The 25,335-nt window shown below is 42.8% G+C and overlaps 2 protein-coding genes across 5 annotated transcripts in view; one reads left to right on the plus strand and one right to left on the minus strand.

The window, feature by feature from the left end:
• LONP2 (lon peptidase 2, peroxisomal) overlaps positions 1–1,072 on the plus strand; it is a 115,076-nt gene extending 114,004 nt beyond the window's left edge. The window contains exon 17 of the mRNA XM_024349824.2: positions 953–1,072. Within this exon, the coding sequence (XP_024205592.1) occupies positions 953–1,072 (120 nt within the window). The remainder of the gene's footprint in view (positions 1–952) is intronic.
• SIAH1 (siah E3 ubiquitin protein ligase 1) lies at positions 1–24,876 on the minus strand. 4 transcript variants are annotated; one of them, XM_063796217.1, is made up of 2 exons: positions 24,824–24,876; positions 1–1,906 (listed from the first exon to the last, which is right to left on the minus strand). In XM_063796217.1, exon 2 carries the CDS (start codon positions 1,902–1,904, stop codon positions 1,056–1,058), a length of 849 nt encoding a protein of 282 aa, XP_063652287.1. In that variant the 5' UTR covers positions 1,905–1,906; positions 24,824–24,876; the 3' UTR covers positions 1–1,055.
• Positions 24,877–25,335: the final 459 nt, after the last annotated feature.

Consider the following 25,335-nt stretch of genomic DNA (forward strand, 5'->3'; position numbering starts at 1 on the left):
TTTTTTTAATTTGCCAGATATTCTTTTAATGAGAATTATAAAAGACCAAAAACATTTTTTGCAAACTGCCTTCTTAAACAAATGATTTGCTTTTAATTACAAATACTGTGCATGACGATGCCTTCTTCTGCAAAACCAATAAATACAAGAACAAATTTTAAAACATGTGATTTGTCCAAGATATTTGAAAAAGGAAACAAAAGCCTGATTTGCAGTATTTATAAAAATCAATTTATTCTCTAACCTTTCAAAGATTAAGCTCAAAGGTGTGACTCATCTGTAGAAGACAGAAAGAGAGCACCTTATAGATGCTTTAAATAGCTTTTGATCATTTTTCCGATGTCACCTTTACTTTCTGAAACTCATGGCTTCACAAAATAGCTGATTTTAAAATATTTCTAATGAACTGATTAATGGGGGAAAAGAAAATATTGAACACGTTATAAATTTTTTACCATAAACAAATATGCATATCAAAAGATACTAACTTTAAAATGGTACAAAAAAAGGAAAAACCTGAATTACAGAAAAGTCAAATTTATTTAATGAAAAACTAAAATTAATAAAAATTAGCAAATACACACACACAAAAAAAGCACACAGCAGCACTATGTATTGACTCACAAAGGGAAAAGCAGTGGCCCATGACCACTCAAGATGGCTTGTCAGTTAAAGGAAAAAAACCCAAACACGCACACACCCACGCACGCACACACTCCCACGCAAAAACAAACTATTTTTCAACAATACAATCAATCTACAACAAACACAAAACTCAGAATTATTTTACAATGCTTCCTTTCTTAATACAAAAGATGCCCATCTTGGGTGTATATACATATATTTTTTCAGTGGTTTACTGTTGACTTATTTTTAAATATATTAGTGTTACTACATGCAACTGTTTCCTGTATTTAACAGCCTTTCTTTTTATTTACCTTCATGTGTCTAGCTTCCACCTACCAAAAGAGTTTTAGGTTGGCAGACAGATGGGTGCCTTATTTTCTGTGAAACTGAAGTTTTAAACACTGGCCAGAAAATGTTTGATTGCCATTTCAACACATGGAAATAGTTACATTGATGCCTAAATTGCCATTTTCTGCAAAAAGCTGTGCAATGCTGGTGTCAAAGACTAGACAGTCGCTATTCATAATGGCTGTTGCAATTCCTTCATGAATAGATCGAGGAGTCGCTTCCCAAGTCAATCGTCGCCTATGACCATTTAGCTCAAGTCGGTAAGCAAAATTTTCAGCTTGCTTGCGTGTTCCTATCAGCTGTACGATTGCGAAGAACTGCTGGTGACCATCGTATTTTTCCTGTTTCTCTAAGACTAACATGAAGTGAAAGCCAAAACAGGACTGCATCATCACCCAGTCAACAGCACCAGGAAGATTAATGTCTGTAGCAAGGAAAACTATATCCTCTCCCTGTAGGGTTGTAATGGACTTATGCTGATGCATCAGATGGGGCATTACAGCATCCAGAGAGCCTTGCCATTTACAGGAAGCACCAGGGCACGGACAGGAATAAGGCCTAAACTCACAGAGCTCTTCATGGTCTGCTTTTTCTGTGTGTGGCAGAGTTATTTCACATCCAGAAGAGGCATATTTACAGGGGAAAAGTACTGAATTAGCCACTTTCTCCATAGCCAAGTTGCGAATGGATCCCAAAGGGCCCCGGCAAGTTGGACAACATGTGAGCTTTGGGCGACAGTTGCTACAAACAAGATGGCCACTCTGACATTGAAGAATGGGTGGTAACACATAGTCAAAGCAGACTGGACACTCAAAAAGACTCGCCAAGTCATTGTTGGATGCAGTTGTGCCAGTCAGGGCAGGCACCCTCTGGGATGGTGGACACTTCGAGGTACCGGTAGGTAATGCTGTAGCAGTCTGACGGCTCATTTCTGAAATAAATACATAAGGAGGCAGGAGAAAAATAATTATAACCATGACTTACTTTATAAATAATGTTTACATGCCATAAGTCCTTTTAAAGTTTCATACAAAATTTACTGAGCAAAAGAGGAAGAAAAATAGGATTAAAAAAGTAAGATATTAAAAAAATAAAATTACACTGAATGTGCACTTTATTAGGATCTGTACACTGGATAAGCTCTCTTTTCAAAATGTTCCGGAAAACATTTGGAACTCCCTTAATCGTCTTTGGATAGACTACATGGAATAATAAATGCTAAAATAGAAAATGGACCATAAGCAACTAAAGAAACTATACAAGGAACTGAAGTTTAATCGAATCCGTTTTGCTAGGACTCTCCCTGAGGCTCCCTTACTCTATTTCTTTCTAATTTGGAGTCAGCTGTTGATAGGTACAGGGAGTTACAGGTGAACTCCTGTATAAAATCGGCACTCTGTATCCACACGGTCTGCATCCGAGGACTTCACCAGCCATGGATTGAAAATATTCAGAAAAATTTATAAAGAATACAAAATTTTTAAAATACAGTCTATAACAACTATTTACATATTGTTTACATTGTATTAAGTAATCCAGAGATCACTTAAATTATACAGGAGAATATGCACATACAAATATGACACCATTTTCTATCAGGGACTTGAGCATCCTCAGGTTTTGGTATGGAGAAGGGGGTCCTAGAACTAATCCGAGGATACCGCGGATTGAATGTAGTTCCAATGCCAAAGAATCAGAGTATCACCTTCCATTAACTCTTCTTAATGGTAAGCAATTATCTACTCTAGAGGTGTATTTTGGAAATGAGGGGAAGGGTCACAAGGGGAAAGGTCTGCTGCCATCCCATTATCCATCTCTATCTAATTAAGTCTTCCCCCCAAATTATCACCAGCCAGGTATTAATCTTATTTCCTACTGATCAGTGCCCACCTCAAGAGTGAGGGGATGTACTCGCTAGTGAAGGTGGCGAAAATACAAAAATAAAAACACAACAAAGGTGAAGTGAGGCATGGGAGAAATGGAGGGCCATCTCAAAACTTTTTAGTGTGGTAGAGAAAGTATATCTTTCTGTTCTACTTTCAATCCACAATATGTGTCAGACATAATGAACAAAGGAGGACAGTCAGGAAGAGACAATGAAAAAGGAAAGAATAAAGATGATAGCACGGCAGAGATATATGCCATACTGGGGGTGGGGGATGGAGTCAACAGGTGAAGAACCCCTTGCAGCCTAGGGTTCTCCAGCGTTGCTGAAAACATTCATCAGCAGAGTAATAAACATTATTTAACACGTAAATATCATCTGGAAGAAATAATCGACAATGTAACTAGTCAGGCTGAGTCAAAGATAAAACAAGCAACTTTTCCCAGGAAGCTACCTGGGCTGGAAAATGGCAGGCCACTATTTGTCTTGGGGGTGAAAAAAAAGATCAGTCAATGTCCTAAGACTGCACTCCTAGTAACTCTACTAAGCCATAATCTTTTTTTTTTTTTTTTTTTTTTGAGATGGAGTTTTGCTCGTTGCCCAGGCTGGAGTGCAATGGCGCGATCTCGGCTCACTGCAACCTCTGCCTCCCAGGTTCAAGCAATTCTCCTGCCTCAGCCTCCCAAGTAGCTGGGATTACAGGGGCCCGCCACCATGTCCGACTAATTTTTGTATTTTTAGTAGAGACGGGGTTTCACCATGGCTGGTCTCTAACTCCTGACCTCGTGATCCACCCGCCTCGGCCTCCCAAAGTGCTGGGATTACAGGCATGAGCCACTGCGCCCGGCCACTAATCCATATTACAAAATTAAAGCCTCAAAATTAATGTTTTATCTCAATTATAGTCATTCTGTTGCAAGGAACTTTTAAGAAGCAATGTTGGTTACCAATGTGACCAAATAAATGCAACTTGGGTTTAGATTACCCAAGTGGTTACCAACTGATAGCTTAAATGAGGGCTGAGGGTGACGGAAAAAATAAAGATTAATTCCACGTCACTAAAGGGATATTTTAAAGTTCAAGAGGCAACAAAAGTGACAATTCCATCGTAATGTGTCTCATCATATGGACTCAGAACATGAATCAACTCTCAATCTGAAGCCCAGTGTGACCCAGGTATTCTGTCCCCTGACAAAGGACTATAAGGGAGCTCTCCTGTAATCCAGTTTCCCTCTCAGTAGATTCTTTGTACATATGACATCCATTTTATGTCACTTGTAAAACAGTGGGCTCGGCACTGCCAAAACACCCTGGCTGTATGCTGTATGCCTACTGCATGGTCCAGTTTACTTCAGTAAGCAGCGTAACAATTACAAAGTGGTTCCTTGGGCAAAAAACAGTCTAGTCAACCAATGCCTTTCAAATTACTAAATCAAACCAAAGAATCACATCCAAGGGCAGTAAACTCAGTTTATATTTAACACAATATAGCTACGGACCAAGCAAAACACTGTTGTTCACAATTTCTTGACCTAGCAATAGTTATACATTTATCAACAGTTCGGGCTCACATTACAATATATCTTTGCCATTTTCCAAACACTACAGAAAGCACATTTTAACTCCTATTCAAAGTGTGAAAAAGAAGCGAAATGTGAACGGTATTTCTTGGGAACGGAGGTATATACAGGACAGCAACTGCTAAAGCCTCTCAAAGCTCCAAGGGTGGAACCCAGCTCCATCTTGAAACAGAAAAGGAATCCCAACCACACAGGCGCCCTGCAGTAGGAACCAAGGACAGCCCTGCAAGAAGTCATGACGTAACCTGAAGTTTGATTTAAACAGAAAAAAGCACAGCAGCCCAAATGAAACATGACTGAGAACCTCGGAAACGGCTCGATTCTGCTGCAGCCATTCCCTAAGCCAGGCAGGTTCCACTGACTAATAGCGTTCAAGTTTCACAGCCTCAGCAAACCATCCTCTTAATGTCAATACCTTTTCTCTTCCTTGTCCTGGCCGCTGGTAAACATGTGAACAAGACTCCCCTCCAGGAGTACAGAGAAGGTGGAGTAGCCTTTCCCGTCATGAGAAGTCAGGCCATGCATTGCGTTTCCCCCAAGAAGTAAAGGAACAGGCCCCTCCTGGGCTCTTTCTGCTCCTAAGCACAGAAGACCCAAATTCGCGTCTGAGGTCAGGATCCAAATACCATTTACTTCTCAGAAGCACCAGTTACAGAGGTGGAGAAAGGAAGCTTTTCCATCCCCAGGAGGCAACCACACCTCCCTGTGAGCTCAAATTCGACTGCATCTCCAAAAATGGGAGCCACAGCTGCGCTGTCCTCCAATGTGCCCTAAGCTTTCGTCTGTCTCCCAAGTTTGTTTTCTCCAGATTCACTGGGTAGGCTCCTGCCCAGCTCCGGTGGAGGCCACGGATGCAGGGGGCGACGCGCTGGCTGAGAAAGAAGTGCGCTCCCTGAGCCAGCTCAAGGGTTACTGCAGGAGCCTGCCCGCCGGGAGAGCCATTTGGAGCCTCGGCCGGGGCTGGGCCTGCGTTGGGAACGCCTACTCCAACCCGGGGCGCCAGGGCCAGTTCAGGGCGCGCGGCGCACAGGGCGGTGCCCGTCTTGCTCGCGCTAGGGTGGGGCCGTGCCCGCAAGCCCCGCCCCCCAGCCAAAGGCCGGGGGCGTGGGGGAGCCCCCGCCACCCCGCCGTTGACCCCATCCCACCCCAGCGACATCGAACCTTCCTCAGCATTTCCACCAGTTTAAAATTAGGTGGAACTATGCTGTTTTCGGTAGGTCAGAACAGTCGAATATCGGCAGTTTCTTATGGTTTCGATCTAAGAGCTACAGCGTATCTGGGAAATGCGTGGCCACACTGGCGCTACGCTCCAGGTTTATAGTGCGAACTCTAAATTTTTAGAGTGAAAACATTCTCCCTAATTCATTCAACAGCTATTTACCGGGCATCAACTACCATATTTCCTCAATTCTAGCTCACTTCATTTCTACTCCTATCGGCACTATATTTTAAACTCTCCTTACCCACTGTGAAAAGACTTTGCAGGAAAAGTAGTAAGCACACTTCTGCCACATTAAACTCCTACTTAAACCTCCTAAGAGATTATACTCTCTTCCCACTCTGGGAAAGCCATCTTAAATGGCCTCATTAAACGCAGAGTAGCTTGTTTTGTTTTTAAACAAGCACTACCCTTGCCCCAATAAAGTCCTGCGCCTCAGATTTGCATTGCATCAGCTAGTGCGTGCAGAGGTTTAACCTGTCATTACATCATGCTTAGGACAGCCTCAAAATGCAGCAAGAGTTGGCAGTGAGGAGTGAACCCAATGCAAGGAATTGCAGATTACCCACTTTCAGCAGGAAATTTTAACTCTAACCACTTCCTCACTCTATTAAGTGTGTTCAATCACCTCAACCTCGTTTTACAATACAGGCTACACAAAACAGCATTAGGAAAAGAAATATAATTGAAAATAGACACAGCCCCACAACTACTTTTTTTCCTTTTTTTTGAGACAGGGTCTCACTCTGTTGCCCAGGTCTGAGTGCAGTGGCACAATCTCCACTCACCGCAGCCTCGGTCTTCTGGGCTCGAGCAATCCTCCCACCTCAATCTCCCCAGTAGCTAAGACCACAGGCTGGCACCACCACTCTCGTTAATTTTCTTTGCATTTTTTGTAAAGATAGGGAGTCCCCATGTTGCCCAGGCTGGTCTCGAACTCCTGGGCTAAAGCCATCAGCCTGCCTTGGCCTCCCAAAGTGCTGAGCCACTGTGCCCAGTCTGTATTTTTATTTTCTAATATTTTTTCATTCGACAGGTCTTAAATTTCCCTAGAGAAGAAAATTTCATATATTTTAGAGAAACTCTTCCAAACAGAACCAAAATGTATACAACAAAAAGATGACTGATTATTTCTCAAGCAAAAGATATTTCACTGTTTACCAAACTCCAAAAGATCTGTACAGAGCCTTACAGCACACTCTGAAAACCACTGATCTATGGACAGGCCCCTCTACTTAATTAAGTCAGAAAAGTGGAAGCATTCTAGAGTCATCTACACTTGGATTCAGACCCCGGCTCCACCAGTTGTTGAGCTGTAAAACTGGACTGCTTCCAGCCTCAACTGGCTTTTGTCTAGATTGAGATGGGTAATTTATGTGTATCATGGATGGTACATATTCCAGAACATTTAAGTTTTCAGCTGAGACCTGATTTAATTGCCAAGTCATCAATTAGTCCGAGACCCACAATTTGTAGATTCCAAGAAACACACTCCAAAAGATGCCTTAACCTTGCAAAGGTGATCAAACATGTCTGCCAAGAATCAACCACCATTTAATTTTTAGCACAATAAACCTTAATTCTCAACTAGGTAGAATATTTACACTAGTTTTACAAAAAGCTGAAAAGTTCACAGAAGTACCTTAAGACAAGCCCATAGAATCCAAAACTGGCAAAAATCCAAAACTTAGCAAGAATGCACTATTACCTACACTTTCTAAAGCCTGCGTCCCAAGCCCAGTTTGGTATATAGTTTAAGTAGATGTCAATCTAAACAAAAACATTTTAGAATCAGCCTTTAATGTTGTCTTAGTAATTTCAGAGCATTCAGCCATTGCTTTACCACCTTAGCATACTTAACAGTAGAAAGATAAACTTTTATTCTCAATTCCACGTGGTAATCTTTGTTTCCTTTTATAAATTACTTATAAAAGTTTAAAATGGAGAAATGTAGTCAGATATGGGGAAAAAATCATAATATATTGTAAATGAAGTTACAAATAGAACACAGACGTGAGGGACGGGGTGAGAAATCAAGAGGGCTACAACATCAGACCAATGAATCAGTTACCTATATGAGGATAGTGGTGATTTTTAGCTGTATTTTCTCCAAAGGGGACAATAAACTGCTTTATAAAGATTAGTCTGATTAACAACTGTGAAAACAGTCAAAATGAGCAAAAAGTAAAACATGTTTATTCTTAATTTAGTAAAAAACAACAACAACAAAAAACAGCTGGGCGTGGTGGCTCACGCCTGTAATCCCAGCACTTTGGGAAGCCAAGGCAGGTGGATCACCTGAGGTCAGGAGTTCAAGACCATCCTGGCCAACATGGTGATACTTTGTCTCTACTAAGTAAATACAAAAATTAGCCGGGCATGGTGGCGTGTGCCTGTAATCCCAGCTACTTGGGAGGCTGAGGCAGAAGAATCACTTGAACCTGGGAGGCGGAGGCTGCAGTGAGCCAAGATCGACTTGAATCCAGGAGGCGGAGGCTGCAGTGAGCCAAGATCGTGCCACTGCATGCACTCCAGCCTGGGCGACAGAGCAAGATTCCATCTCAAAAAAAAAGAAAGGGTAGGATGCAATTATCACTACCCCATCTCTAGTAAAACAAAAATTATTCTTAGAAACAATAAAATATAAAATAAAATTATAGGTATCAGATTACAAATTTGCTCTTTCCATTAGAAATCTTAATTAAATAAAACTCCTCCATTCAAAACACTTAAGGCTTTTCTTGTTCCCAGAATGCCTTTAGGTTAAAAGGGTATTTTCCAAACTCATTTGACATTGTGGCAGGTATTATGTAGAAAATGTTTTACGTTAAAATGTTAATTAAACATTGCTTCTATTTGAAGACTTACTTGCTTCTTACACAATGACAAAATCAAGGCAAGTCTCTTAAAAATTCAACAAGTTAAAATGCCAAAAGTTGAAAAATCAAACACTGTTATAAGGACAATAAATTAAACAATCTATAGCTTCCAGAACTGTAGCAAAGCAATAAAATGATTTCTTAAAAATTGTATGTTTTTCCTAAAACCTCCATTTTTCCTGAAGATAATTCTGAAAACTTTGCAGCTACAGAAGAAGTTACACTGAGTAGGTATAGAAAGATTGATTATTGGAGATGAGGGAAACCCAGGAAAGCTGCTGTCAACAGAAGACAAAGAGGAAAGGCAAATCCTGACTTAAATGTGTTCAAAGCAAAATACAACACTTGCTAAGTCACTTTATTTTGAGGCTTCCACCCAAGCTAAAGATTAGATATACATGGGGTTTGGTGGCTCATACCTGTAATCCCAGCACTTTGGGAGGCTGAGGTGGGAGGATCACTTGAGCCCAAGAGTTTGAGACAAGCCTAGGCAATATACTGAGACCTCATCTCCACAAAAAAAATACAAAAAAATTAGCTGGGTGTGGTGGCATCCGCTGTAGAGCCAGCTATTTGGGAGGCTGCGGTGGGAGGCTCATCTGAGCCTGGGATGTAAAGGCTGCAATGAGCTATGTCTGCGCAACAGAGTGAGACCCTGTCTGGGAAAGAATAAATAAAGTGTAAGATCCCCCTAAAACAATGCAAGCCCTTCAACATGCCAATAGTAAAACTTTCCCTTTCCCACTAGGCACAATAAAGATTGTACTAAGCTCCTAAGTGCCAGGTAGACTCAATGGTTTACGTATGTTCTCATTTAACCTTTCCAATGACCAAAGTTAGACATTTATCTCCACCTTACTTAAGAAAATAGATTTCGGCTGGGCGCGGTGGCTCGTGCCTGTAATCCCAGCACTTTGGGACGCTGAGGTGGGCGGATCATGAGGTCAGGTTATCGAGACCACAGTGAAACCCCGTCTCTACTAAAAATACAAAAAATTAGCCAGGCGCGGTGGCGGGCGCCTGTAGTCCCAGCTATTTGGGAGACTGAGGCAGGAGAATGGCGTGAATCCGGGAAGCGGAGCTCGAAGTGAGCCCAGATCACGACACTGTCCTCCAGCCTGGGCGACAGAGCAAGACTCCATCTCAAAAAAAAAAAAAAAACAGATTTCAAGGACAGGCATGGTGACTCACACCTGTAATCCCAACAACTTTGGGAAGCCAAGGCTGGTGGGATCGCTTGAGGTCAGGAGTTTGAGATCAGCCTGGCCAACGTGGTAAAAAGTTGTCTCTACTAAAAATACAAAAATTAGCTGGGTGTGGTGGCAGGTGCCTGTAATCCCAGGTACTACGGAAGCTGAGGCATAAGAATCGCTTGAACCCGGGAGGGGGAGGTTGCAGTGAGCCAAGATCCTGCCATTGCACTCCAGTCTGGCCAACAAGAGTGAAATTCCATCTCAAAAAAAAAAAAGAAAAAGTAAGAGCAAGCTGGCACATGCCTGTAGTCTCAGCTACTCAAGAGGCTGAAGAGGGAGGATCACGTGAGCCCAAGAGTTCATGGCTGTACTGCACCATGATTGTGTCTGTGAATAGCTACTGCACTCCAGCCTGGGCAATATAGTGCCTTGAAATTAATACGAGCACAGCCAGATGTTTTGTTGTCTCTAATCTCATCTTCTTTTGAATAACCCTAAAAAACAGTATGTATGTTCTCCTTACTTACCCTGGTATGGAATATTTAATTTGGCATTCAAAACATCTTTTCCATATTTACAAAAATGTGTCAAGAAAATAAACTTCCTAAAGTCTTTAAATTAAACCTTTACTTTCCATCAAAGTGATAGAATCACATATTCTAAGTCTGCCATTAAATCATTAGATATGAAATCAAAGCAAAGTAAGTATCATGGAGAGAAAAGAGCAGAGAAGAGCAACAGAACCAGGCAGAGGGCCAAACAGGCTTTTTCAACTTTTTATTTCATACCACACATTATTAAAATTTTTAAATAACCTTAAAACTTTTTAGCAACACTTGAAATTAAAATTATTGAAACATCAGTCTTGATTACAAACTAATCTGCAATATAACCAAGTCTCAGTGTCTATATAAAAGCATTCAAATACTACTTACCTAGTTATCTGAATACAGCCATTTACTACCTTATGTTTTATATTCTCTCAGGATACAAAATTCTCACATTCCAGTGCAAGCTTGCTCTTTTACTCCATCTTGGCATTTAAGCTGTGCTTTTTAAAACCTTACTTATAAAATTCATGGTACCTAGTTCTACACTCTACCATATAATTCATTCAACTTCACATTACATCTGACAAATCTGGTAGGTAAGTATGTATACACACACAGAGAGAGAAAAAAAAATTTTACAGCAGATCAAAATTAGCAGTAATCTATATTTGGGATACTAAACTAAGCATAAAAGAGCATATTGCTAGGAAGACTAAAGAAATTAAAGAAACAGGGTAAAAAGTCACATTAGTGAGTCTGATATATTTTGATTGATGGCTCTTTACTAGTAAAATAGAAAAAAGTAATGGAATTTATAGGAAAGAAATGCCATCTTTTAAAAAATCATGGAGCCTTATTAAAATTCAATTATATTCAGCTGAAATAGTTACAATCTATGTTGACATAAGCAGTACCACCTGAAACTCCAGGCAAACCATTTTAGTTATTTCAACTAAGGATGTAACAGAAGAATTAACCTATATTAATTTCCCTCAAACTAAGATTCTGTTCACAAGGAGTTCACATTTCTCTAAAAATTTAATATTTTACTTTCATGTTTTTAATAGTCTAAAAAACAGTATCGACACATTCTGAATCATCTGAATACACCTGTTAGCCATGTAATTAAATGCCTCTATTCATATTTATGGCCACACTGGCTCTAAGTTGGTCCTATTTTCTCTACGCAAGCTAAAGAGAAAAGCTGAGGTCGATCTAATAACATAAATAATTCATTTGTGTGAAGCAAAGCCTAAATGCCATCATGGTTTCCACTAAAGCACCTGTATGTCAGTGAAAAAATTAAGATTTCATACGACCACATGATACAGGGCAATTAAGGTATGCTTAACTCAAAAAGAACCTGCCCGGTAACAGTCAATTTCATAACCGTAAGTCAATCCCATAAGTGCAGTTTTAAGACTAAAATTCAGCCTGACAGTATCCAATATTTTAGTGAATCAGTAATTTGAATTTCAATGGTTCTGTGGTTTTGTTTGTATTTAAATTGCAAGTTTTGAACTGTCAGCAACACCTGACAGAGTTGACGGATCACTGGGCTCCTGCCTAATAAACTCTGTTCACCGACTTCACATACTCTTGGTTTTCCTATCTCAGTCACTCCTCAGCTTCCTTTTATTCCTGCTCTTCTCCCCAAATTATTGAAATTGTAGCTGCCTATAAATTACTGTAATCTCTTCCAAACCAGTCTCTCTGTTTCCATCCTTGTCTCCCACCCTTACACCCTAAGATGTTCTTTTCTTATGCACACTGGTACTTTGGTGATCTCATTCAGTCTCCTAGTTTTAAATTCCATCAACATGCTAAGGATTTCAAAATTTTCATCTCCAGCCCAGATTTTAAAAATAAACACAACGCTCCAGATTTGTCTGAAACCCCAGATTTGTAAATCCAATTGTCCCTTCAGGGGGATGGCCAAAGAGAAACTCCTTGTCACCTCCCAAAGTCTCTCCACTCAGAGTCTTCCTTTTTTCAATTAATAGAGACTCCATCCTTCCAGTGACTCAGGTCAAGCGCCTTCGAGTCAGCCTTGATTCTTCTCTTTCACAACATACATCTACAACAGTCAGGAAATCTTATTATACCTCCCTTCAAAATGTATTCAGAATCCAACCATTCCTCCCTACCTCTACCACTACCATCTAGTCCAAGCCACCAGTATCTCTCATCTGGATTACCGCAATATCCTCCCAACCAGTCTCATTGTTCCCAGCTATGTCTCCCACCCTCACCACCTAATATGTTCTGAGCACAGCAATTAGATTAATTAATCCAGCTCCGTTTTATATCAGATGACATAAATCTCTGCTCTACACCCTCCACTGGCTACCCATGTTAGAGTAAAAGCTGAAATCCTAAAAATAGCCCACAAGGGGCCATTATGTATAAGGATACAATATGGTGCTGTGTTCCCATTACTCTCTGACTTCATCTCCTACTTTGTTCCCCTTTACTCACTGCACTGACTTCCTTGTTCAATGGCAATGCTAGGTTGCTCCTTTGGGCCTGTGTCTTAAAATACTTTTCTCCTGAATATCCATGTGGCTAACTCCCTAACTTTCAAATCTTTACTTGTTACATTCAATGACACTCACTCAGACCCTCTATTTAAAATAGCAAGCGGCACCCTTCCCACTGCCCCTCTGTGTACTCCTAAATCTTTGGCCCATCTCACGCCTCCTACTCTTTTCCCAGCAAAGAATGTATTATCTTCTAACAGACTACATTATTCACTTATTATTTTTTATTTGTTGTTATAGGCGCCCCCGTCCTCAATTGGAAGGTAGGATTTTTGTCTGGCTCAATTATGTATCCCAAAAACTTAATACAGTGCCTGGCACATAGTACAGACTCCAATAAATATTTTTTGGATGAATAAATAAATCAGAAAACAAGAACTTTGGACTTTCAGGCAGCAACATCCAAAGTCAGAAAGCAACAGAACAATGCTTTTAAAATTCTCAAAGAAAATTATGCCCTAGAATTCTATACCCAACTATCTCGAAAGTGTTGAGGGCAGAATGATGATGCAAAGTTTCAAAATACTACCTCCCCTGGATATGTTCTTAGGAAGCTCCTGGAAGATAAGCTCTTCAAATACAAGGGAAATAACCAAGAAAAAGAACGGGGTTACAATAAACAGAAGACTGCATCTAGGAGAAAGGTAAAGAAACTACTGAAGATAATGACAACTTTATGCTAGAAGAGGGCAACTGAAGGCATCCAAACAACCTGATGGAACATTTAGACAAGCGGCAAGGAATGTGAGGTAGCATTAGCAGTAAGCACAGAAGAAAACAAAGCCAAAATAGGAAGGAAGAAAAAAGGTATTACCTACAAAAAATAAAAACTAAAAAATGCAGAGAAAGAAGTAATCAGTTTATTACATGGCTCAAACTGAATAACTTTGACAGTCAGGATAAGCAAATAAAAAACTGCAGTGTTACTAACTAAATTAGGAATGTAGGAATGAGAAGGGTATGCACATGTGATGGGGGCAAGAAGAGTTAAAGTCACAAACGGAAATCAACAAAGAAAGCCAAAAACTGAAATCTAGAAACAATAGAGGCGTGTTATTTAAAGACAAAGATAAACGCAAAAATAATCAGCTAAAAGAGGTCAAAGTGGTGGCTGAGGCAAGATAATTACTTGAACCCGGGCACGGAAGTTGCAGTGAGCCAAGATGGTGCCACTGAACTCCAGCTAGGGCGACACAGTGAGATTCTAAAGAGTCTATCCTCTAATGTTGGCAAAGGAGTGAGTGTGTATGGATGCCTGTTTGTAATAGTAAACTGAAAACAGCCCTATCCTAAGAAAGTGGTTAAATTATGGTCCACACAACAGAATACTGTGTGCTGCCTTCTTTAAATAAAATGGACTCATACATCAGACTTACTAACGTGTAAGAATCAACTGTTTAAACGGGGTGGGGGGAGAGAGGCGAGGAGCAGTGGCTCATGCCTGTAATGCCAGCAACTTTGGGAGGCTGAGACAGGTGGATCACTTGAGGTCAGGAGTTGGAGACCAGCCTGGCCAACATGGTGAAACTGTTTCTACTAAAAATACAAAAATTATCCAGGCATGGTGGTGGGCACCTGTAATCCCAGCTACTAGGGAGGCTGAGGCAAGAGAATTGCTTGAACGCAGGAGTTGGAGGGTATAGTGAGATGAGATCAGGCCAACTGCACTCCAGCCCGGGCGACAGAGTGAGACTCCGTCTCAAAAAAAAAAAAAAAAAAAAATTGGGGGGAGAAAAAAAGCTACAGAATATACAGATTACAATTTCATTTAGGTTAAAAGAAAAAAATAGGTAAGTATAATAGATATGCACATTGATGTATATATTTTCATGTATGTATGCATGTATGTAGCATGTAATGAAACAGAAAAGAAACTGGAAGGACATCCAAACTGCAGAATGTAGTTTAATGGTTTAAGATGCAGGATCAGACAAAGGGAGAGCAAGCCTGGAATTAGAAACCAGAGAGAGATGGGACCACTGAACTACAGGCACACAAAGCATCAAGAACTCCAAGAAACAGAGACTGTAGGCACAAATTCCATCGTTTGAAATTACAGTACACAGTTCAAACATATATAGTTCTTAGAGATGATAATCATGAGAACTACTACAAGAATTTAAGTCAGATCAAAGAAACTAACTTTAAAATATCTTTGGCTGAGTAAAACAAAAAAATGTGAAGCACACCCAGACTACACCAAAATGTCTATGATGGTTACTTTTTAGTAATCAGATTACAAATAATCGTTTGGGGGTGAGGAGGGATTTTGGTATCTCTCCAATGTTTCATAAAATTATTGGCAATAAAAAATATTACACTTAAAAATTTTAATGCACATTTTATCATATCTCCACATTTTCTGTTAATGAATTGCTAGTAACTTCTACAGAACATCAAATACACAATTCAAGAGCTGATTTTCTCCTTGCTTTCACTTTTTTCTTAAAATTCCTCAAATAGATGGATACTTACAGGAAACTTAAAACCAGCCTATTCACAAAAAGCTACATATTTTGTAGACATTTTATCTTCTACTATAAAAAAAATCTTATTTATTTTTTCTTGAGACAGAGTCTCGCTCTGTCGCCCAGGCTGGAGTGCAGTGGTGCAATCTCAGCTCACTGCAACCTCCACCTCCCAGGTTCAAGCAATTCTCCCGTCTCAGCCTCCCAAGTAGCTGGGATTACTGGCGCCCGGCACTACACCCGGCTGAAAATATCTTAAACATTTTAAAAGTTAACAAAATTTATGATAGCCCCCCTCCCCTCACAAACTCAAAAGAATACAGTCTGCAAAAATTAACTAACGTCTGTATAGACAAGATATCCGAAGTTGTTCTAATAAAGCTAAATCAGGGCCCTTGATAAGTTTTTAAAAGTAAAGCTACCTTCCCCAAAAAGCCTGAGTTCTGGCCAAATTCAAAAGGGCAAAATTTAATGTGAAATACAAAGGAAGGAAACCAGGAAGAAGTTTTTAACAGGGAGAGGATTACTTCATTTTGTCAAATAAATTATTGAAGTAATCTTTCCAAGGTAGAGTCTTTGCAGAGAAGCTAGTACACACTTATATTTACTGTATCAACCATCACTAGACCAAGGTGGTCGATGTGACACTAATAAATAACTATACCAAGTACGCTAAAATATTTTCTACAAAATTCAAGACTGGCATTAAACTCCTTAAGAAAATATTTCTCACTGGCAAGATCTGTTTTATAAATATAATTAGTTCTCCAAAGGTTTTTCTCTTTCTAGTTTATTCCATGTGCCCAGACTCCCTGTTCAAAACAAAAACGAATAAGCAAAACAAAACAAAACAAAACAAAACAAAACAAAAAAAACAAGTCAGTTCAAACATGACTGGGCAACCACAAACCTAATGGAAGGTTTCTGCCAGCTTTATTCTGGTCATATCTTGTCTGTAACATTAAACCTAAAGTTCTGGAAGACTTTTTTTTTTTTTTTTTGAGACAGAGTCTTGCTCTGTTGCCCAGGCTGGGTGCAGTGGCACCATCTCGGCTCACTGCAACCTACACCTCCCGGGTTAAGTGATTCTCCTGCCTCAGCCTCCGAGTAGCTGGAATTACAGGGGGATGACACCATGCCCAGCTAATTTTTTTACTTTTAGTAGAGACAAGGACAGGGCTTCACCATGTTGGCCAGGCTAGTCTTGAACTCCTGACCTCAAGTGATCCACCAGCCTCGGCCTCCCCAAAGTGCTGGGATTACAGGCGTGAGCCGCCACGCTGAGCCTCCTGAAGATTTAAGGAAAAAAAAATCATTCTAGAAATACTGGTCAGAAAGTATTTGAGATGGTCAGGGAAAAGAATAAGACTTAAAAAACAAAAGAAGGGCCAGGCGTGGCAGCTCACACCTGTAATCCCAACAATCTGGGAGGCCGAGGCGGCAGGATTGCTAAAGCCTTTGAGTTTGAGACCAGCCTGGACAACATAGTGAGATCTCGTCTCTAATAAAAATAAAAATTATAATAAAATAAAATAAGAAGTACTGGGACACATGGCTATTCAGCTGGTAACTTTGTCATGGATAAGCAAATAATACTCCTTAATCACACAAAAAAACATAATGTTGAGTGAAAGAAGCCAAACAGAAATGAAAGAGTACAGGCCGGGCGCAGTGGCTCACGCCTGTAATCCTAGCACTTTGGGAGGCCAAGGCAGGCGGATCACCTGAGGTTGGGAATTCAAGACCAGCCTGACCAACATGGAGAAACCCCATCTCTACTAAAAACACAAAAAATTAGCCGAGTGCGGTGGTGCATGCCTGTAATCCCAGCTACTCGAGAGGCTGAGGCAGGAGAATCGCTTGAACCCGGGAGGTGGAGGTTGCCGTGAGCCAAGACTGTGCCATTGCACTCCAGCCTGGGCAACAAGAGTGAAACTTTGTCTCAAAACAACAACAACAACAAAAGAATGAAAGAGTACAAACTCTACTGTTCCATTCACATAAGGCACAAAATTAGGCAAAATAAATCTATGGTGTAAAAAGTCAAGAGGTGGTTTCCTGTGAAGGGGGCGGCTCCTTGTTTCTTCGATCTGGGAGGTGGTTACAATAGCGTTCCCTTTGTGAAAATGTCAAGCTGTACACATGATTTGAGCACTTTTTCCATATGTATTTAGGCTAAATGTCAACAAAATAGTTTACATTTAGAAAATAAAAGTCCTAATATTGCTCTAGGTATTCTCCTAGAATCTCCTTGAACAACAGCCAGATGCTAATATCAGCTAACACTTCACAGCATCTCTCCTCTCTTTCCCTCTGCACAGTTCTTCGACCTGTCTCTCTCTACTACCCATTTGCTCCAGCAACACTCCTCAGGTCCTAGAGCAGTCCAAATTCATCCCTACTTCATGGGGCCTTTATCTGGCTGCATCTTCCATCTAAGATGTACTCCTTCCCCCTTCAAAGGGCTAGCTCCTTATCCTTGGACACCAGGTCTCCCTTCCACCCCACTGGTCTCTTCAGCACTTTGACTCCTTTACAGTACACTTCACAATTTGTAATTCTGTTTCTTTCTTTCCTCACTAGAAGGTAAGTGGTAATATTTAGAGAAGTAACTTACTCAACAACTAATCTTTTTACAACACTTGCTGTGTTAGGCAATGTGCTTTTAGATGCAAAGTAGGCAGTGTCTCTGCTCTCATGGAACTTAAAGTCACAAACACAACTAATAAGTGATAGAGCCAAGAGACACATCCAGATCTGACTCTTAAGGGCTTGTCCTCTTAGCCACTTAATTATACTGACACTCTAGCATTAGGACATGGGGGCTGGGGGGGCGAGGGGAAGGCAGGGAACAGCAATATACTTAATAACTGTTCATGTACTAATAGAACTAAGGCTTAGAGAGGTTCAGTAATCTACCCGAAGTAGCACAAATAGACATTTCAGAGGCTAAATACAATCATGACCAAAGGCACAGAGATGCTAAAGCAGTGTTCAAGGAACAAAAGAACCCAGTTGGCCTAGGTAGGCAAAGGGGAAACACAGGCAATAAGGCTAGAGAAGTTTGTAAGAAACACTATGCCTTGGTAAAAAAAAAACACAACGAAAACGCTAGAAGAGTTTAATAAGGACAGTGTGGAGTCAGTCACTCAATAACTTTTTACTGAGCACCACCTATGTTCCAGAAAGAGTCCTAAACTCTTGAGACACAAGGATGACCAAGTCGTCATAGAGATTACAGTCTATCTGGGGAGGCGTACAACTAAAGAAAAATTATAATTCAGGAGGATATGTTACAGTGGGACCGAGCAGAGTGCTATGGGAACACAGAGATGACATCCAATTCAATGTGCAGAGTTCACAAAGAGCTTCTCAGCTAGTGATGTCCAGGCTGAGATAATAGAGCTTAATAGGATGAGAGGGGCTTGCAAGTAAAGTCCAAAATGGCAGGGGAGTAACAAGAGAGGCCAGCTCAGGAGAGGCTATGTACTTACGAACCATATCAAGAACTTAGAACTTTACACTGAAAGCCTTTTAAGTCAGGTTCACCTATTAGAAAGCTCACTTAAACTGCAGTAGGAAAACTGACTGTAAGGCTGGAGACCAAAAGGAGACCTCTTAAAGGCAGAAGGAAATGAATGTAAATGTGAAGAAGAGAGGCAATGCCAGCTTTGAGATAGAGAACAGAAAAAATATCTGCAAAAGACGTATCTAAAAAAGAACTGTTATCCAAAATATGCAAACCTGGCCGAACACGGTGGCTCACGCCTGTAATCCCAGCACTTTGGGAGGCTAAGGCAGGCAGATCACTTGAGGCCAGGAGTTCACCAGGCTGGCCAACATGGCGAAACCCCGTCTCTACTAAAAATACAAAAATTAGCCGAGCACGGTGGGCTCGTTCCTCTAATCTCAGCTACTCAGGAGCTACTCAGCAGGCTGAGCACGAGAACAACTGCTTGAGCCTGGGAGGCGGAGGTTGCAGTTAGCTGAGATGGCGCCACCGCACTCCAGTCTGGACAAGAGTAAGACTCTGTCTCCAAAAAAACAAACAAACAAAAAACAAAAACTCACCAATAACAAAACAACCCAACCTAAAAAAAAGAGTCAAAAAGACCTTAACTAACTCCCCACCAAAGAGATATACAGATAACAACTAGCATATGAAATGATGCTCCACATCACATGTCATCACGGAAATGCAAATTTAAAACAGTAAGATACCACTACAGGCCAGGCGCAGTGGCTCACGCCTGTAATCCCACCACTTTGGGAGGCCGAGGTGGGCGAATCACTTGAGGTAAGGAGTTCGAGACTGACCTGGCCAGCATTGCAAAACCCCGTCTCTACTAAAAGTAAAAAGAAAAATTAGCCGGGCATGGTGGTGTACGCCTCTAATCCCAGCTACTCGGGAGGCTGAGGCAGGAGAAATTACTTGAACCTGGGATGTGGAGGTTGCAATGAGCCGAGATCATGCCATTGCACTCCAGCCTGGGCGACAGAGTGAGACTCCGTCTCAAAAAAAAAAAAAAAAAAAAAAAAGAACGGCTAAAATCCAGAACAGTGGTAGCTCCAAATCCGGCCGAGGATACAGAGCAACAGGAACCCTCATTCATTGCTTGTAGGAATGCAAAATGGTACAGCCAATCTGGAAGACAGTTTGGCAATTTCTTACAAAACTAAAGATACTCTTCACTTTGGGAGGCTAAGACAGGCAGATCACCTGAGGTCAGGAGATCAAGACCAGCCTGGCCGACATGTTGAAACCCTGCCTCTACTAAAAATCCAAAAATTAGCTGGGCGTCATGGCAGGCGCCTGCAATCCCAGCTACTCAGGAGACTGAGGCACGAGAATCACTTGAACCCAGGAGGTGGAAGTTGCAGTGAGCTGAGACTGTGCCACTGTACTCCACCCCAGGGCACAGAGTGAGACTCTGTCTCAAAAAAACAGCAGCAAAACAACTAAACTCTTACTATCTGATCCAGCAATCCCATTCCTTGGCATTTACCCAAAGGAGTTACAAACTCATGGCCACACAAAAACCTGCAAATGGACGTTTACAGCAGCTTTATTCAGAATTGCCAAGACTTGGAAGCCAACCAAGACATCCTTCAGTAGGTGAATGGATAAACCAACTGTGGTACATCTAGACAACAGATTATTATGCAGCCCTAAAGAAATGAATTACCAAGCCATAAAGACGTGGAGGAAACCTAAATGCATATTACTAAGTGAAAGAAGCCAATGTGAAAAGGCTACATATTTTAAAAGCCCAGCTACACATATGACATTCTGGAAAAGGCAAAACTATGGAGACAATAAAAGAAAGAAGATAAGTGGTTGGGGGTGTGGGGACAAACAGGTGGAGGTCAGAGGATTTCTAGGGTGGTGAAAGCATTCATGTATGTCATTATGTATGTGTCTAAACCCATAAAATGTACGCCACTATAATCTTTGGGTAATAATGGTGTGTCAATGTAGGTTCCTCAATTGTAACAAACGTACCACTTTGGCGGGGAATGTTGATAATGGAGGAGGTTACACGTGTGGGGGCAGGCGCTACACGCGAAATCTCTTGTCTCTTCTACTCAATTTGCTATGAACCTAATGCTGCTCTAAAAAATAAAGTCAATTTAAAAAATCTGCATAAGGGGATATATGGGTCTACATCTCAGCAGGCAAAAAGATTGGAGGCCAGGCACAGCAGCTCATACCTGTAATCTCAGCACTTTGGGAGTCCGAGGTGGGCGGATTACTTGAGCCCAGGAGTTTGTGACCAGCCTAGGCAAGATGGCGAGACCTGACCTGGTCTCTACAAAATAACTTTTTAAAAAATTAGCCCAGTGTGATGGCACATGCTCCTAGTCCCAGCCACTTATGAGGCTAAGGTGGGGGGAACCTTTGAGCCCAGGAGTTGGAGGCCACAATAAGCTATGACATCACCACTGCACTCCAGCCTGGGCAACAGAGCAAGACTCTATCTTAAAAAAAAATAAAAATAAAAATAAAGATCTGAATGTCATTAGAATACGCACAGTAGTAGGTGAGTAAACAAATACCTACTGAGCACTAGGTACTGAGGATATATATTAAAAACACAATTCTTGCCCTTATGCAGAAGATATTGTAGTAACTATAGCCACGGGAACTAAATCATTTAAAGTGCATTAGAAATCCTGCTATTTTGAAGAATACTATTAAGGATACTTATTGTAAAAAGGAAAATTTCCTTTTTTGGCGGGGGGATGGAAGGTTCTGGGGATTTCATATAGATTTTGTTGAAAGAGAGGGCTGTACAAAAAATATCTAGATTTTAATATTTCACAAGGCGAATATGGAAATTCCACAAAATTCTGTTAATAAATCTCTTTAAACAAAGAACCTCCAATCTTTAAAAATTTTGTAAATCAACTGCTTAAAAATACAATTTAAGCAGTCACCTAAAACTCTGTAAATTACTAAACTTTGTTACCCTAGTTATGTAAGATCTGTTTTCAAAACACCATACTCACTGAAAATCCTATTTGTTATGCTATGTCATTACTGACATAGCTAGATAATTCCTTCATAACTCCAACTTAACCTAATTATGCTTTTTAATTACAGATATTAAGAAAGAATATTTCTCTACAGCAATTTCGTAAGAACTTCCCGAAGCTTAGAGGGAATAGATTAATATTTAACAGATGTAAAATGCATTAACATTGTTTCTGAATTTGTACTTTGTGGAATACTTATCCTGAAAAGTTATCAGTTTCACATCTATTATACGTATTTCAGTTTAAAATATTAAATGTTAGTAAATTATGTTGGAAAGATGCCAATAACGAAAAAAAAACTGTTTGGCATAAACTTTGGGGAACAAATTCTGGATATAATCACAACTAACCATCCAAGATTACAGAAATCTGTATCTTTATTTAAATTTTCAGAATGAAACACTACACAACCAATTTGTGTAATCTACTTTGAGTCTCAAGATCTACCAGTCTAAAGTCCTCCTAACAACTAATTAAAATCCTCTCCACCATAATTTGAGCCAACAACTCCCAGATAAAATTACCAGACCATTACATTTGCCACCACACTACATTCTGCTCTTCAGTAACTTCCAAAAGTGATGGTAACACCATAGATACACACTCAAGTATTCACTGTCCCACTTTTCTAAGTTGGTTAACTCAAGTCCTTGAAAGTGAACTGATCAATAAATCTAAACTAGCTAAGAGAAGACCTCATTTTAATCAATTTGATTTTTTTTAATCACAAAGATATAGCCATTCAAATCCCCGGCCACAGCAATTTCCAAAATGCCACCATCTCAGAAAGTCTGTTAATTTATCATACAAATCTCCTTGTCCTTTTTAACAACAAAATGCATTGAAAGAAAAAACCCAGCACTAAAGATCTGTGACCTGATTTCACAAATTCTGGTCTATGCACTTTCATCATACCAACACATCATGCCAAGAAAACCCGTAAGTTTAGCTATTAAACAACAGTCTTAACAGTAAGCATTTGTTGAGAACTTAGTATTGGCCTGCCACTGCTTTCAGTCCACCTATTGTCATCTCATCAATTCTCAACACGGCTTGAGGTAGATACTGTCGTTACACCCATTTTGCAGATAAGGAAAGCGAAGCACAGAGAAGTATCTGCCCAAGGTCACAAACCGGTGGAGCAGGATTTGACCCAAAGCAGACAGTCGGACTTCACAGCCCGTGCTCTCAACATCCAACTGCTGAAGAGTTTAACAATTTACCCTTGACAGCCGCTATAAGCAAAGGTAAATGCTCAACTGCTAGGAAGGGACAGGACAGTCAGAACACCGTCCCATATCCAGTATCCATGTCTCTGTTTGTTCATGGCCTCTATGACTTTGGCAAAAGAGGTACACACAATCTGATTTTCCGAACACCCAAGCTGGACTTTTCTGAATGTCCGAGCAAACAAATTATGTATCTTTCCAGGAACGGGCAGACAGCGAAAACGAACCTACGCATCGGAGTGGCCCAAGTTATTCACTTTAAGTTATAAATTTGGGAGAGTTAAGAAAGGACCCCAAACTACCCGGCAAATGAACCCTAGGAAATGCCAGGTTTATAATAAGCTAGAGCTTCCCCGGCACGCCGTTCACGCGCTCTCCTCTCTAACGACATAAACAAGGGAGGAGGCTGCATTCTTCCCACTGCACAATGAAGCCTCCGGCCGAAGCGGCAGGAAGAGCGCAGCCCCGTCCCGGACGGCTCCAGCCGGGGGTCGGGGGCAGAGAGCGGAGGCCGAGGCCCGCCGAGCGGCGCGGTGCGGCCCGGGCCTCCGGGCGCCGCGGGGAGGAGGGGGAGGGAGGGCAGGGCCCCGGCAGCTGCCCGCACTCAGCTGACCTCCGCCATGTTGGCCGCACACCCCGGGACCCTCCACAACAAAGGCCGGCACGAGGGCGCGGGGCGCGCCGGGCGCCACCCCCGGCCGGGCCCGCCTCCCGGGCGCGCGGGGGCCGGGCCGCCGCCGAGGCCCTTCCCCCGCCCTCGGCCCGGCCGCGCGGGGCCGACCCCCGCCGCCACCCCGCCGGGCTCGGGGCTCCAGGGGCGGGGGCGAGCCGGCTTGCGAAGGCTGAGGGCAGGGGAGGGGCGGGGGGCGGCGCTCGACCGGGCGGCCCGACTCCGGCCGAGACAAAGGCGCCGCCGCGCCGACTACTGCCCGCGCCCCGGCCGGGCCGCCCTTCCCGCCCTCCGCCATTACCGGGCCTGGGCGCCCGCCTGTCGGAGAGCCCCTCGCCGCCGGCTCCTCCCTCAGGCCGGGCCCCACTTACCTGTGGGCGGAGAGCGCGCCTCGGACCCCGGTCCTGGCACCAACGCGCTCCGTCGCCAACCCCCGCCACCGCGGGCAGCGCCACCGCCTCTTCCCGGCGCCGAGACCGACGGGACACCCTAGGCCGCCGCCGCCTCTCGAGAGCGCGCCCCGCAACGGCCGCCCCGGCTCCCCCCTGACCGCCGCCGCCGCCGTTTCGCGCGTCCTCGAGCCCGCCGCGCGCCCCCGCTAAATACCACACACTGCGGCGGCGGCCATGAGGAGGCGCGTCCCCGCGCGCTGGGAGCCTGGGGGGGGCGGGGCTTTCGCGGGCGCGCAGGCGCACAGGCGTTGGCGCGGCCGGCGGCGGCCTCCGCGGGCGTAGCTGTGCGGGTCTCCAAAGGCGGCAGTAGGTGCGGGGGCTACTCGGCTACCGTTGCTGCGCCCGTGCACCGCGCATTAAACAGATCCTGGCACGTGGCGCTCTGGCCCGCGAGAAGCCAGCGCTTGCCCGTCGGCTCAGGGCGGCTCCTCCCGCGGCGCTTTGTTCCGGGGCCGCGTGACCCCCCCGGCTCCGGCCGGAGGGGTCGCCCAGCGGCATGCGAGCCCCAGGCTGGCCGCCGCCGCGGCCTTGTGCCCTCCCCCTTGTTTTGTCTGCTGATTTAGCCCAGCGCCTCCAAGGATCCTTCCCAACTCCACTCAGTCCCAAAGAAAAAGCGGCTGCCCTGCCCGCCGACCGGGACCTCACCCCTAAAGAGAGTCCCAGCCTCTCCCGAGGTTGAGCCGCTCCTCAGCAACAGCGGGACGAGCTTCAAAAGCTTGTTTCAGCTGAAAAGTGGGTAATGGGGAAGCACGCCTTTTCCTGTGTCCATGCTCATCTGGAAAGTCCCTAATTAGGAACTCTGCATTCCACTTCTTGAAATAATAAAAGGAAAACATCACTTGCAATTCTTTGATGGGTGCTATGAGCAGAAGCAAGCATCTGAGACATTTACAAGCCCTAACTGGAATTCCATGTAAGATCTATTAAAATGGTATTCCGGCCGGACGCGGTGGCTCACGCCTGTAATCCCAGCACTTAGGGAGGCCGAGGCCGATGGATTACTTGAGGTCAGGAGTTCGAGAGTAGCCTGGCCAACATGGTGAAACCCTGTCTCTACTAAAAATACAAAAATTAGCCGGGCGTGGTGGTGCACGCCTGTAGTCCCAGCTACTCGGAGGCTGAGGCAGGAGAATCGCTTGAACCCGGGAGGCAGAGGT

The sequence above is a fragment of the Pan troglodytes genome, chromosome 18 (assembly GCF_028858775.2).
Source record: "Pan troglodytes isolate AG18354 chromosome 18, NHGRI_mPanTro3-v2.0_pri, whole genome shotgun sequence".
Lineage (NCBI taxonomy): Eukaryota > Metazoa > Chordata > Mammalia > Primates > Hominidae > Pan > Pan troglodytes.

Bases quoted from the DNA above. Each gene is read 5' to 3' on its own strand.
- SIAH1 (XM_009430724.4), bottom strand. From the start codon at position 4,946: ATGACGGGAAAGGCTACTCCACCTTCTCTGTACTCCTGGAGGGGAGTC. The intron at 1,907-4,855 runs GTATTGACATTA...TATTTATTTCAG, and splicing joins CAGGACAAGGAAGAGAAAAG to AAATGAGCCGTCAGACTGCT.